The sequence below is a fragment of the Pristiophorus japonicus genome, chromosome 16 (genome assembly GCF_044704955.1).
Source record: "Pristiophorus japonicus isolate sPriJap1 chromosome 16, sPriJap1.hap1, whole genome shotgun sequence".
In the NCBI taxonomy this organism is placed as follows: Eukaryota; Metazoa; Chordata; class Chondrichthyes; family Pristiophoridae; genus Pristiophorus; species Pristiophorus japonicus.
Genome location: NC_091992.1, coordinates 123,759,254 through 123,771,286, shown reverse-complemented (window position 1 = coordinate 123,771,286; position 12,033 = coordinate 123,759,254). Strand labels below are relative to the sequence as shown.

General features: G+C 38.8%; 1 protein-coding gene across 4 annotated transcripts in view; it reads right to left on the bottom strand.

Annotated features, from left to right (window-relative positions):
• The window catches only part of LOC139226791 (E3 ubiquitin-protein ligase rnf213-alpha-like), a 165,936-nt gene that overhangs the window by 111,650 nt on the left and 42,253 nt on the right, over positions 1-12,033 (bottom strand). For 3 of the 4 annotated variants that reach the window (XM_070857804.1, XM_070857806.1, XM_070857805.1), the window contains exons 10-15: positions 9,986-10,236; positions 7,900-8,118; positions 6,566-6,758; positions 5,251-5,306; positions 3,309-3,468; positions 2,781-2,939 (exon numbers count right to left, since the gene is read on the bottom strand). In XM_070857804.1, the coding sequence (XP_070713905.1) occupies positions 2,781-2,939; positions 3,309-3,468; positions 5,251-5,306; positions 6,566-6,758; positions 7,900-8,118; positions 9,986-10,236 (1,038 nt within the window). Of the gene's footprint in view, positions 1-2,780; positions 2,940-3,308; positions 3,469-5,250; positions 5,307-6,565; positions 6,759-7,899; positions 8,119-9,985; positions 10,237-11,651; positions 11,736-12,033 lie in introns of those variants that run through there. The other variant, XM_070857807.1, reaches the window with a different exon arrangement.

Below are 12,033 nucleotides of genomic sequence, written 5' to 3'. Positions count from 1 at the left end.
CTGAATTTTAGCTCCAGGGCTAAAAAATGGGTCGCTGCGCACGGTGATGACATCGTCATTGCCGGCACAGCTGAGCGGGGCGCTACCGGTTACCATTGCTGCTAAACTCCCACAGAATTTCACTGTAGTCGGTAGTGATGCGTGCCCGGGCGAAAAGTAGTTTGCGCCCCCCCCATTAGCCCCCGCTAACGGGAGGCACAAATGCCCCACATTTCTCCCCCATTGTCTTTTGGATGAGATGTTATACCTGCCTACCCTCTCGGGTGTACATAAAGGACCGCATGGCACAATTTGAAAAAGAGCAGCTCTCCTGGCATCTTGGCTTTTATCAGTCAACCAACATTGCTAAAAAAGCTCATCTGGTAATACCCCATTGCCGTTTGTGAGACCTCTGTGTGCAAATTGGCTGCCACATTTGCCTACATTACAACAGTGACCACACTTCAAAAGTATTTAATTAGCTATGATGCGCGTTGGGACTGAGGGAGTGCTGCACTGAAGCAATTACCATCTTTTGGATGAGGCGTTACATTAAAGCCACATCTGCGCTCTCAGGTGGATGTGAAAGATCCCATGGCCCTATTCGAAGAAAAACAGCAGAGCTCTCCTGGTGCCCTGGCAACCATTAATCGCTCAACTAACATGACTAAAAACAGATTATCTGGTCACTTATCTCCGTGCAAATTGTGAGAACTTGTATGCACACAATGACTGCCTTGTTTGCCTACATTAGAACAGTGACTACACATTAAAAGTACTTCATTAACTATGAAGCACCTAGAGACATCCTGAGGAAGTGAAAGGCATTGTATAAATTCAAGTACTTTCTACCTCTCCCTCCATTGCCTTTCCAATAATGTACTTTCAATAGACTAATAGGACCTTCCTATTTCTTAACTCAACCAAATAAATTCAATTTTTGCACCATCCCCCACATCTTCCCTATGTTTGCGTGCTATCACAGAATCTTTGATCAACAGTTATTTCTCACTCTATCCCTCCTGAAGATTTTATAACCAGGAATGTTCAATTCTAGGTATTTTTTTTTAAATTCATTCACGGGATGTGGGCGTCGCCGGCAAGACCAGCATTTGTTGCTCATCCCTAATTGCCCTCGAGAAGGCAACTGAGTGGTTTGCTAGGTCATTTCAAGAGTCAACCACATTGCTGTGGGTCTGGAGTCACATGTAGTCCAGACCGGGTATGACGGCAGATTTTCTTCCCTAAAATGACATTAGTGAACCAGATGGGTTTTTACTGCCCTTGTCTAAGCCATGGCCCTATCAATGAAGTTATATCATAAACCACCTCCCCGCCCCGCCCCCATAGCAATTTGTGCCTCCAGCTCACCAATTTTGTTCAAAATACTTTATGCATTTACATACATACAACTCAACAATCCCCCTCCACACCAATTTGCCAGCTGAACTCATTCACTCTTTTCTCCTTTCAGTCAGTTTTTCTCTCATCTTTCCTACACCTCTCGTCCCTTTTGCTCCACTTTCTCCTTCTAATTTTGCTTTCTTCCTCTTCTTCATTTTGCTTTCTCCTCTCCCATAACATTGGCCTATTAGTTTAAACCGTCCCCCAGCTGGGACATTGGTCCCAGCCTTGTTCAGCTGAAGCTGGTCCAACAGGTACATGTCACTCCTGCCCTAGAACTGGTCCCAATGTCCCAGGAATCTGAATCCTTCCTCTTTATACCAGTTCTCCAACCATGCATTTAACTCCCTTAGTTTACTATTCCTATGATGACTAGCACATGGCACCAGGAGTAATCCAGAAATTACTACCCCCAAGATGCTGCTGGTTAATCCATCTCCTAATTTCAGAAACTCCCTTTGCAGGATGCCAATTCTATGTCATTAGTTCAAATGGGCTGTTCCCCATTCCTCTCCAAAATCTTTTCCACCTGCGCTGATATTCCATTCCTTGGCACCTGGGAGGGAACATATCATTCAGGACTCAGTTGCAACTGCAATAGCTGCAATCCATACCCTTGATTATGGTATCGTCTATTACTACTGTATTTCTTCACGTGAATCCTCCCTCTTTGATAACCACATGCTTCATAGTGCCATGGTTCTGCTCATGGTTGCCCTCTTCCAAATTGTCACTGTCACAGGTATTCAGTACTGAATATCCTAGAAGATCCCTGCATTGCCCCCTCTGTACTCAGTCGATAGGTGACACACTTTTCTTCCTCACCAACTTTCTTTGCCCGTGGGGTCAGCACCTCCTGGAATGGGCACTCTAACCCTTCAGCCTCCTGAACGTGACAAAACATTATCACTTCTCTTCAAGCCCAATCACAAGCAGTCAAAGACACTTGATCCAGATGTGGTCATCTTGGAACTCCCACATGGCAGAGCTACCACGCATCATGGTATCAGTTGCCCTCGCGGATTTTGGTTGAAGATTCAATAAATTCAAGCATGATAACATAACAGTTTAACATCTCAAATATAATTTTAAGCTCAAGGTTGAATGCCCACTGAGGCTAAAGTTCACACTTGCCTGGTCCTTCTCAGCTCAAAATTAATCCATATTAACCTCAGATGTATACTGTCTCAAGTTACACAATAACCCAACTGCTACAAAAAAAAACAGCCACTTATGCAACCAATAATGAACCTATTACTGGCTCAAAGCAATTCACAGTTAAGGTACCAAATAAAAAAGTTTAAACAAAGTTAAAATTAAGCAAACTGAAAACACAAAAAAAAAATTCACAGCTCAAGAGGTAAGTTAGTTTAGCCACTATTACAAAACTGCCTTACCTCGAGTTCAGATTGCTTGATAGAATTACCATATTCACATAATTTTCCTTTAAGGACATATTTTAGCCAACTTCTGGTATTTGTCAAAGTCGTTTGTAAGAATGTTTCAGTGCTTGGCACTATCAGAGCTTCCTCATTTTGCGATTTCTTGCCTGCGACCTAAATTTAAAAAAACATCTCGTTTTTCCCTTTAAGGGTTGAGTTAAAGTACTATTGTAATAAGCGCATGAATCAGAGGTAGCCAGTCAAACTCTAATTGTTATATTTTAATTTATATATTATCTTGTATTTTTGTAACAATGAGCTGTTCTCCAACCTATACAATTTTTTTTTTAAAACAGAATAAAGTTTAGTTTTCACACATCATCCAGTTTTATATAGAATACCCAACATTGCACCCAAATAAGTTTAAGAACATCTTTGATTATAAAACATAAATATCCAATTGTTAAATTTCAATGTACCCTGTATTTGAATCAAAAGTTATTATATTGGCTGCTTCACATGTGTATTTGCTTTTATTGATACCTTTAATGAAGATTTTTTAAATTTAGCAAGCTTGCTAATTAACCCAACAGAAATGACGATGGTTTCCAGAGAGTTCGATGTATTTAGAGATTTACATATGTGGTCATGGATTTTCAAACTGGTCTTCATGCATGCTTCTACACATTCCCCACTGAGATCGCTGGAGGTGGAAATATATTGAAATTTATTTCTGTTCACAACAAAATGCACTGAAAAAATACATTTGCAATTACCTCCAGAAAGCAAAATACATTAGAAAGACCAATTGATTCAAGACTTGTGACACTGTCAGTGATCGGAGACATATTTTAGATTCAAAGAATACAATTTGGACTATTAAATTGTGGGCTTTTAAATATTTGCAAAATCGCTTAACACCCAACATTACCACGCTGAGATCTAAAGTGGACATGATGAAAATCAGAACATGTACATTTCAGACTGAACCTAGTGGGAGGGGGCATCTCATGTTAGTGCTTAGCTCATATCTTACTTTATCCCATTTCAGTGAAAGAAATGTAATGCATACAACACCCCCATTTACAGATTTAAAACATCCCTTTCGGATTCTTTCATCTTTCTGACAACTTCAATTCTGTTGCCAACACTTTTTCCCACTCTGATTTGCTGCATCAGGTGTGCAGATCTGGAGGGAATATCGAACATTCTTCAAAGCTGCAATGCTTTATTTGAAAATACAGGTATTCCCATATTTGAATCAACATTCAGCTTTCTATACAGTTACGAATTATTTTCACTTGCACAAGAGATGTTAAGCGAATGTTATAACTAGTTTTGACACATCTTGGGCTCATTCAGCCACTGCCTTTGTGAGACACAATAGATGTCCAGTATTGTGGAATGGTTATCTGCTTTCTCTCTCAATTCTGCAAAACTCTCAAGGCTAAACTTTCCTTTCATTTTCGCCGATTTTCCTCTGCAGTACAGCCGTTTTTGCTATAGAAACCGCCCGGTGAACGTTTTCCCCCTGAGTTTTTAAAAAAAATGGTACCACCCAAATCTCAAAACGCCCACCAGGACCAAACTGCAGACGTGCACTGCTGAGAAAGTCGCCAGGGCGTAAGTTTGGCCTCAACAGAAGCCCGTCCAGACCACCCTATGAAAAGCTGCTTAAACAGGGCGGTAGCTGAGTACTCTGCAAAGAAAAGTTAAAATTTTTTTTTAACATTGTAAAATGGTGATTAGGTTGTAAAAGTGTCTTGGGAATGTTTTTTTTTTAAAAAAGTGATATATTTTTTTTAAGTTCTTCCCCCTCCCTAGGTCCAACCGCAGCCTCGAACTAATTTTTTTTTAATTTTAAGAACCACCCGTTTTACTTAGTTTCCCCTTAACCGCCGAGAATACTGGTGTAAGATCCATTTTCTCGCAGGCGATTTAAAAAAAAACTTATTAATGGAAATTTTCACCAGCATTACTTGCAAAATAGTAGTGTTTTTTCCTGAGTGGACAATCTGGCGTCGAGGGGCTATGGAGAAAGTCCAGCCCTCATTTCCAAAATACACTAAAACCATTATTATATTGCAAGGCTTGCATGTCAAGTAACATTAGAATTGACAAGAGGGGAAGTGAAATTTAAAAATAAATTGCTGAAAAATGCGGTCTTGTAACTTAAAATTAATTTGTACGTGTACCAAAATCAACAACTATTGTATACAGCTAACTGATTTTTATTTACTTAGTGAAGTTAGCTGCTAGACCCATCCTGTGTTCATTGCTGGGCATCAAAATATATCGAAGAAATGCAATTAGCTACTTCTGGATAGCTAATTACCACATGTGGCTAGTGCATATGTACTGGACAACAGTGATTTAAACCAATCAAAATTGACAGATTTACAATGCTATGGACACATGTATAGTAAGAAACAATCTAGATGCAAGGTAGATCAGATGGATATATTTGGTATGAGAAATGGTGTACCTGTTTTTTTGACTGTCCATGCTGTCTTTTACATGTTTCAAAAGATTATCCAATTTCTATGAGTGGAATATACAAATAAAAAAAACAGTAGAATAAATACAAAGTTTACTAAATACAGCATCTAAAAATGTTTTTGTAATACAGGGTAAAGATTAATGATGAGACCTCTCCACAGCAGTGAATATAATAATTTATAAAGTCCACAATATGTCATAATGTGAAGATATGAATATGTAGTGTAAATTAATCAAAAGCCTTAAAGCAGCCACAAGGCTGGAATTACAAATTGCGAGAAGATTACTGGAGTAGAAAACAACATCCTTAATATTGGTTATTTTAGAAACATTACCACAATGCAAGTGATATTGCTTCCAATAAAAAAATCCAAAACATTATATTATATAAATTATTTTGCTGGCTGAATTGTCTATTTTCAGATAATAATGAATACACCATTGTGACAAAGATTAAAAGTGAATTGCATTTCCACAGATTTAAAAAAAACAGGTGCATCAGAAATTTTGTGGAGCATTGACAAAGCAAGTGACATTGTAATGAAGTTGTCAGCCAAATGAAAAAAATACCTAATTAATAAAAAAAAAACTGAATGTTCAAATTCATACTTTGTCTTTAAAGGGTAGATATAAATTTTAAATAATTAAATCAGCTACATTGTCCATGTTTCCATTAACACATTTTAAATACTATACAAATGAAAAACTGATTTTATAATGCATTGTTAATTAAGATCTTTCATTTTTCCAAAGAGAAATTACAATTTGTTTTTGCGTACTTGTTGTGGGTAAAGGAAGAAAGGAATTGCATTTATATAGGATCTTATTAAAGAATTATGATAAGCACTTTACAACCAATGGATTTAAGTGCAGTCACAGTTGGTATGTAGATAAACATGGAAACCAATTTGTACATTTGAGTAGGCAGGCAGAGTTTCTCATTTGAAGGGGAAGAATAACTGCTGGAATATCAAGCCTGGCTAGTACCCCATATTTCTCAGCAGCTAGCCAAACTAGGTACTGGCAGAAGTCTGGTGGTAGCCTGCCCACCAAGTCTCCTGGCACAGGAGACTTAAAACACAAGGTTAAATTACCAATAACACAAACTATCAAGGACATCATGTGTTGCCATTTACACTGGGCTCAGAACTGGGATGAAACGATCAGGACTAGTGCAGCACAGGAGGCCGCTATTTGGCCCATCAAGTCTGCGCCGGTAGAAGGAATCTGTAATTTCTATATACTTTAATTGACTTGCCCTGAATAAGCATGAAGGAATACCACTTTTCTCAAACACGGACCTCATTTTTGTATAAAATGCGTGTGTGCTTCAGTCTCAGAATGATTCCTTGTAGAATGTCGAGCAGATCAGGAGTCATCATTTTCAAGTATTCTGGCAAAGATCCCAAAGGCAATAAGCTGAACCAAGATCGAAGTAAAAGTCTATCTACCGCCACCAAATGCTTATTTTTGTCCATCAGTTCAAGTAGCTCCCTTCATAAAATCATTCACAAGAAAGTTAAATATATCACATGTAACTGTGTACACTTAAAACACACTATGAATCACAAAGCATTTTAAAGGGTTTATTTTAAGGCATACTAAGATTTTATTAAAAAGTGTACATGCTTGAAAGATTAACCTATATTGTGTAAAAGGTACAATTATCGGTGTTATCAGTTTCAAATGCCTAACATATTAAAAAGAATTCAGACATTTATGAAAATAAAGAGAGTTTGTTCCGAGGCAATCAAAACAGCCTCCTCACCAACCACTCTGTTTTCTTTTAGCCTCTAATGACAGAGGCATCAGCAATCATCTGATGCGTTGCCAAGATGGCATTCATCCCATGAACCTCGACAGCATGTGCCATCAACCTATTCAACCATGTAGATCATCACATCATACCACAAACATGCACATTCCAACAGTGGTCACTGGTTAGAGACAAAGAGCAGAAGCCTTGGTTTATACCCCCATGGCCTGGAGACAAATAGGCAAACTGCAGTGCCCGCCATTACAGAGATCAGCTAACTCAACACAAATCAGAAATCAAACCTGTCTGCATGGTTCAGTCCTACAGCAAGTAGTACAATATCAGGTGGCCAGGTCAATTTTTTAAAAAATATATAAAAACACCATTTAACTTGCAATAAATGTTTGCATTTTCTGTTAGAACAAGCAGCTGCATATCTTGGCTACTGAACATATCCACAAAGCTAAACTTCACAGAAAAGGACTGCCAAAGATCACACAAAAACACAGATGAGCAAAGATGGATAAAGGGAGCTGTGGTACAGATTGGCCATGAACTAACAATGACAGAATAGGCTCGAGGGACTGAATGGCCTATTCCTATCTTTCCATTTACTACTTTCATTCTATGCGCGCGCGCGCGCACACACACTTACTCTACGAAATAACTATGCAGACCTCCCCTACAGAGTAATCAGAATGATAGGGAAAGAGAGATGTGTTGACCATTCTTTTCTGTATCCCAGATTCTTAATTAATTATTGCTTAACTTATACAAGTCAATTTATCAGAGGCAATGTAATGCTCTTCGTGTCAATTGGGATAGTGTAAGGACTGATTGCTATATGACCATAGATCAGTTTCAAAAGAAAAGGCCTACCTTTTGTTTCTATATTGATTTTTTTCTCTGAAAGTAATAATTGGAAGCCCATCGAGTCCAGCCCAGCAGTCTTCAGAATTAAAATTGGTGTCCATAAGATCTGGGCTCGCTGGGTTGGAGAAAATAGCAAATAAATGGAAAACAGGAATCACTTGCACCCATTTTATTATTTCCTCCTCAATACATCTGAACATCATCTGCAGCAGTAAGCCTTCAATGCTATAAAAATAAATTTCAGATATATTAAATAAAACAGAAAAAAAACATTAACTTAAATGCAGCATTACATGATCGATCAGAATTCCTTTAGATCACCCAGACAGAATCACCTTGCACGGTCATATAATTATAAATTCTATGTGTAATCAGAAATCAACATTCTTGTTCAACCAAATCAGTAATAAGTAAGCTACTGGGGAAAGGGGAGGTTTTTAAGCATCATATATAAATCATAGCTTGAACATCAGAGTTAGCTGTTTTAAGTTAGTTTTTACAGTAACTTGCATTGATATAAATTTAGCAAGTGCTACAACTGCCTCTCTATATGTAACAAATTTAAAACTCAACCTTCAAAATAATTTTTTTTTGCCCAGAAAAGCATAGACAAAAGTATTAACGAAATGAAAGCATGCTATGGCAAAAGGTCAACAGCAACAGCTTACGAAATTGGAGAAAAAGTATTTTAATTCAATTATAGTTGAAAAGAAAATTCCAAAGGGAATAAATTCTTACCAAGCTGGAATGGCTTGCATCTTACAGATAAAGTATCACTTGTGGCCGACCAAATCAAACTCCAGAAACCCAAAGAAGATATTTTAAAATGGATGCAAATGAACCAATTCAAACCCCATCATCCTCACAAAAGAATTCAAGTTGCCAGTTCAGAGGTTAAGGAATGAACTGTTGCCTAGCACTGTGACTATTTGAATAAACTCATTGCGTCTTTTGTCCAAATCTCTTAACCCTTGGACCATTGTTTGATGGGGTATGCATGTCCTTGCTGTAATCAATTGCTGAGTTGTGTTGCACACCATGCCACTTGGGAGGAGTTCCTGTTATCTGCAGCCTGCCTACTGACAGCTCAAACCAACTTATCAGTTGTCTAATTACTACTAGTGCCTATCCTCCTTGTGAGTAAGATGGGGGGTACATCAATACAAGTTGGGCCTTTTTGAGGTCAAATTGGCTGCAGAATGGCAGGCCTTGTGATGGGAGATTGGAACCAAAATAATCCTCAGTGGAAGTCTCAGTAATCTTATAGTAGATCCATGCAGGTTTGCAAACATACCTGGTGATTAACCAGCCAGCCTGGCTTATTTATGAGACCCGTCACTGGGGGCTTGAATTCTTCTACTTGGTTCCAGATAACCCTGCAAGCCAATGCCTTGAGATGTGGAGTGGTCCCAACTGGACAAGATGTGGAAAGTATACCAGTGCTCTATTCTGGTAAATGGTAGTTTGCCCTTCTTTAACTCCAGCAATGCCAATAAGCAAAACTGTTCTTGCCAAATTACACATATGTTCAATGTGCTTAAATAAATAGGTGTACTCCACATCAGGTGAACAAAAATTCCACTAATGTGGATTTTCTCTAATTTGGGTTGGAGACTCCAGCACGATAGTGGATTTCCAAGTATGTTAAGATAGTCAGCTGGCCAAATAAAGACAATCCCCTATAAAATTGTACATCATAGGTTCAAGCTCCATGCCAGGACCTCAGCACATAAATCTAGCCTTACATCCAAGTACAATACTGAGGAAATGCTGCATTGTCAGAGGTGCCTGTTCATGTAGATGTAAGAGATCCGATTACACTATTTGAACAGGAACAGGGATATTCCTCACTGTACTATTTACAGCACATGAACTTTAAACATGAAAAACCATAACTTGCATGAAAATCTATTTTTAATTTGAGATATGCAAAAATATTGCCTTTTTTAAAAACTGAAACTAGAGATTGCATAATCTCAATTATTTAAACGATATCAGACCAATGAGAATCAAATTTTAAGAGCTCAACCATGGCACAGGCAAAATATGTTTTTAAATCTGACTACTTTTGTCCCATTTACACAGTTCTTACATTTTCCCAAAATGGAAGCTTTCTTTAAGTGCCTCGTAGTCCTTGGTAAGGGCATTCGCTGATTTTTGTTGTACGCACAGAAGATCACAAATTGTGTTCAGATCAGGTTTTTGTATTTCAAGTTTATAGTGGTCAGCCAGGTACAATAGCAGCACGCCTGTTCGTAGACGGCTTTCCACAGACGTTGTCTCGGTTTCTGAAATTTGAAGCTTAGCCCTTTGTTTCAAAACCTTGTACAGGAGACTCTTAACCTAAACAATAAACATAATCATTATCTGAACCTATTTTCAACAGCAACTCTGGTCAATATGGAGAGAAATTATTAAACACGGTACTGGATACAGTATCAGGGTCCTACTTGAAATATAGAGTTTCAGATTAAACATTGCCATTCAATTTAGAGGTATCTTACATACCTTTGTAAGGCCCCACTTTCTTTCAAAGCTTGTCTGATTATTTTTCTAACAGATGAAGATACAAGTAAAGGGAATGCTTACTTAATGTGAAACTTGTTGCTGGTGCTGAGCAACAAATCTCAATTCCAATGCTGGAAACACTTAACAGGTCAGACAGTATCCGTGGGGAGAGGGGAACAGAATTAACAATTTAAGTCGATGACCTTTTGTCAGAACTGGTCATCGACCTGAAACGTTAACTCCATTTCTCGCTCCGCCTGCTGAATATTTTACAACATTTTCTGTTTTTAATTCACATTTCCAGAATCCGCAGCATTTTGGTTGCATGTGGGATCTTAAAAACGCAATAATCCCTCCCCACGAGAAGTTATACGTGGGAACTTTGCAGATGGAAATCAAAAAAGCAACATCTACATTGTAGAAAGGGGGATAAAGTTATAAAATGATGAAACTAAGACCTGTGAATCTCATGCATTAGGAGTGAGTCATTCATGTTGGCTTAAACATGTGACTTACTGTGGATGCCACTGATGATTAAACACCACTTCATGTATTGAGAAGGGCTGTAATCTGCCTCACTCCTTGATGATAAACTTGACACTCACCATTGCTCCGAATTCTTTCTAACTGCTCGTTCTCTGCCGTGAGCATTGCCCAATTGCCGGTGAATCAAAGCACCAGGGAGTACAGTGTCCTCCAGTCCCGAACTTAAGTCAAGCCATTTTGTTCTAGTCCTGTTTCACTTGCCTCACCTGATACTTCAAGGGCTGCTGTCCAGCTCCGCTGCCGCTAACAAACTACCGCACGGCATTTACACGCCACAAAAGCGGACTAACATCAGCGGCACCGCTGTGTTTACCATTACACATGCACGGCAAGATTGAGACGACCAAAAAGCGGCAAAAATAAAATCGGGTTAACAATTGGATTTTACCAGTGACCATGCTGGAAGTGAAGGACAAATTGCTTGTTTGGAAGGTGAAAGTGGCAGTGTGCAGGTATGATACAGTGTATTTTTGGCAGGCTCCTTGAAATCTTCACTCAGAGCGTCGGATAAGAAGCCCTGATTTATATCATGCAACGGAAAAATAAAGTTCACTGATTTACAGCGAGAATAAATCAAATTCCAATTTTGTTAAAATGATTCCGGGATTTTACAGATTGAATTCCACAACCCTGTAAATGCGTAATCTTTTATAACACACACATTACATATTCCTTTACCCATTTATTTAACTTTTATCCTTTACCTTTCTTAAAACGGAGAAGATGCCGTAAGATGGTATGTGAGATGGACCAACTGGAGGTAGATACAATATTCAACAATGCTGGGAGGAGCGAATGAGGTTGACCTGCATTTCACAGGGGAATGGTCCTGGCTTTCGCAAAAGGTGGGGAATTATCCTGGGGTTTGGCAGTGCTGGAGTGGAAGTCCTTTGATCTGGTATCACTGTAGAGGTGGAACCTGGGGTTTGGCAGAATTCTGGAAAGTGAAATTGATGTTTAGCACAACTGGGGGCTTGGCTCACTGGTGGATCCTTAGTATCCATCAGCAGTGAGAGGACATGATTTGGGGGGGGGGGAAGAGCAGGGCTCAGGAATTCAAATTTGTCACAGCACTGATTTGTGACT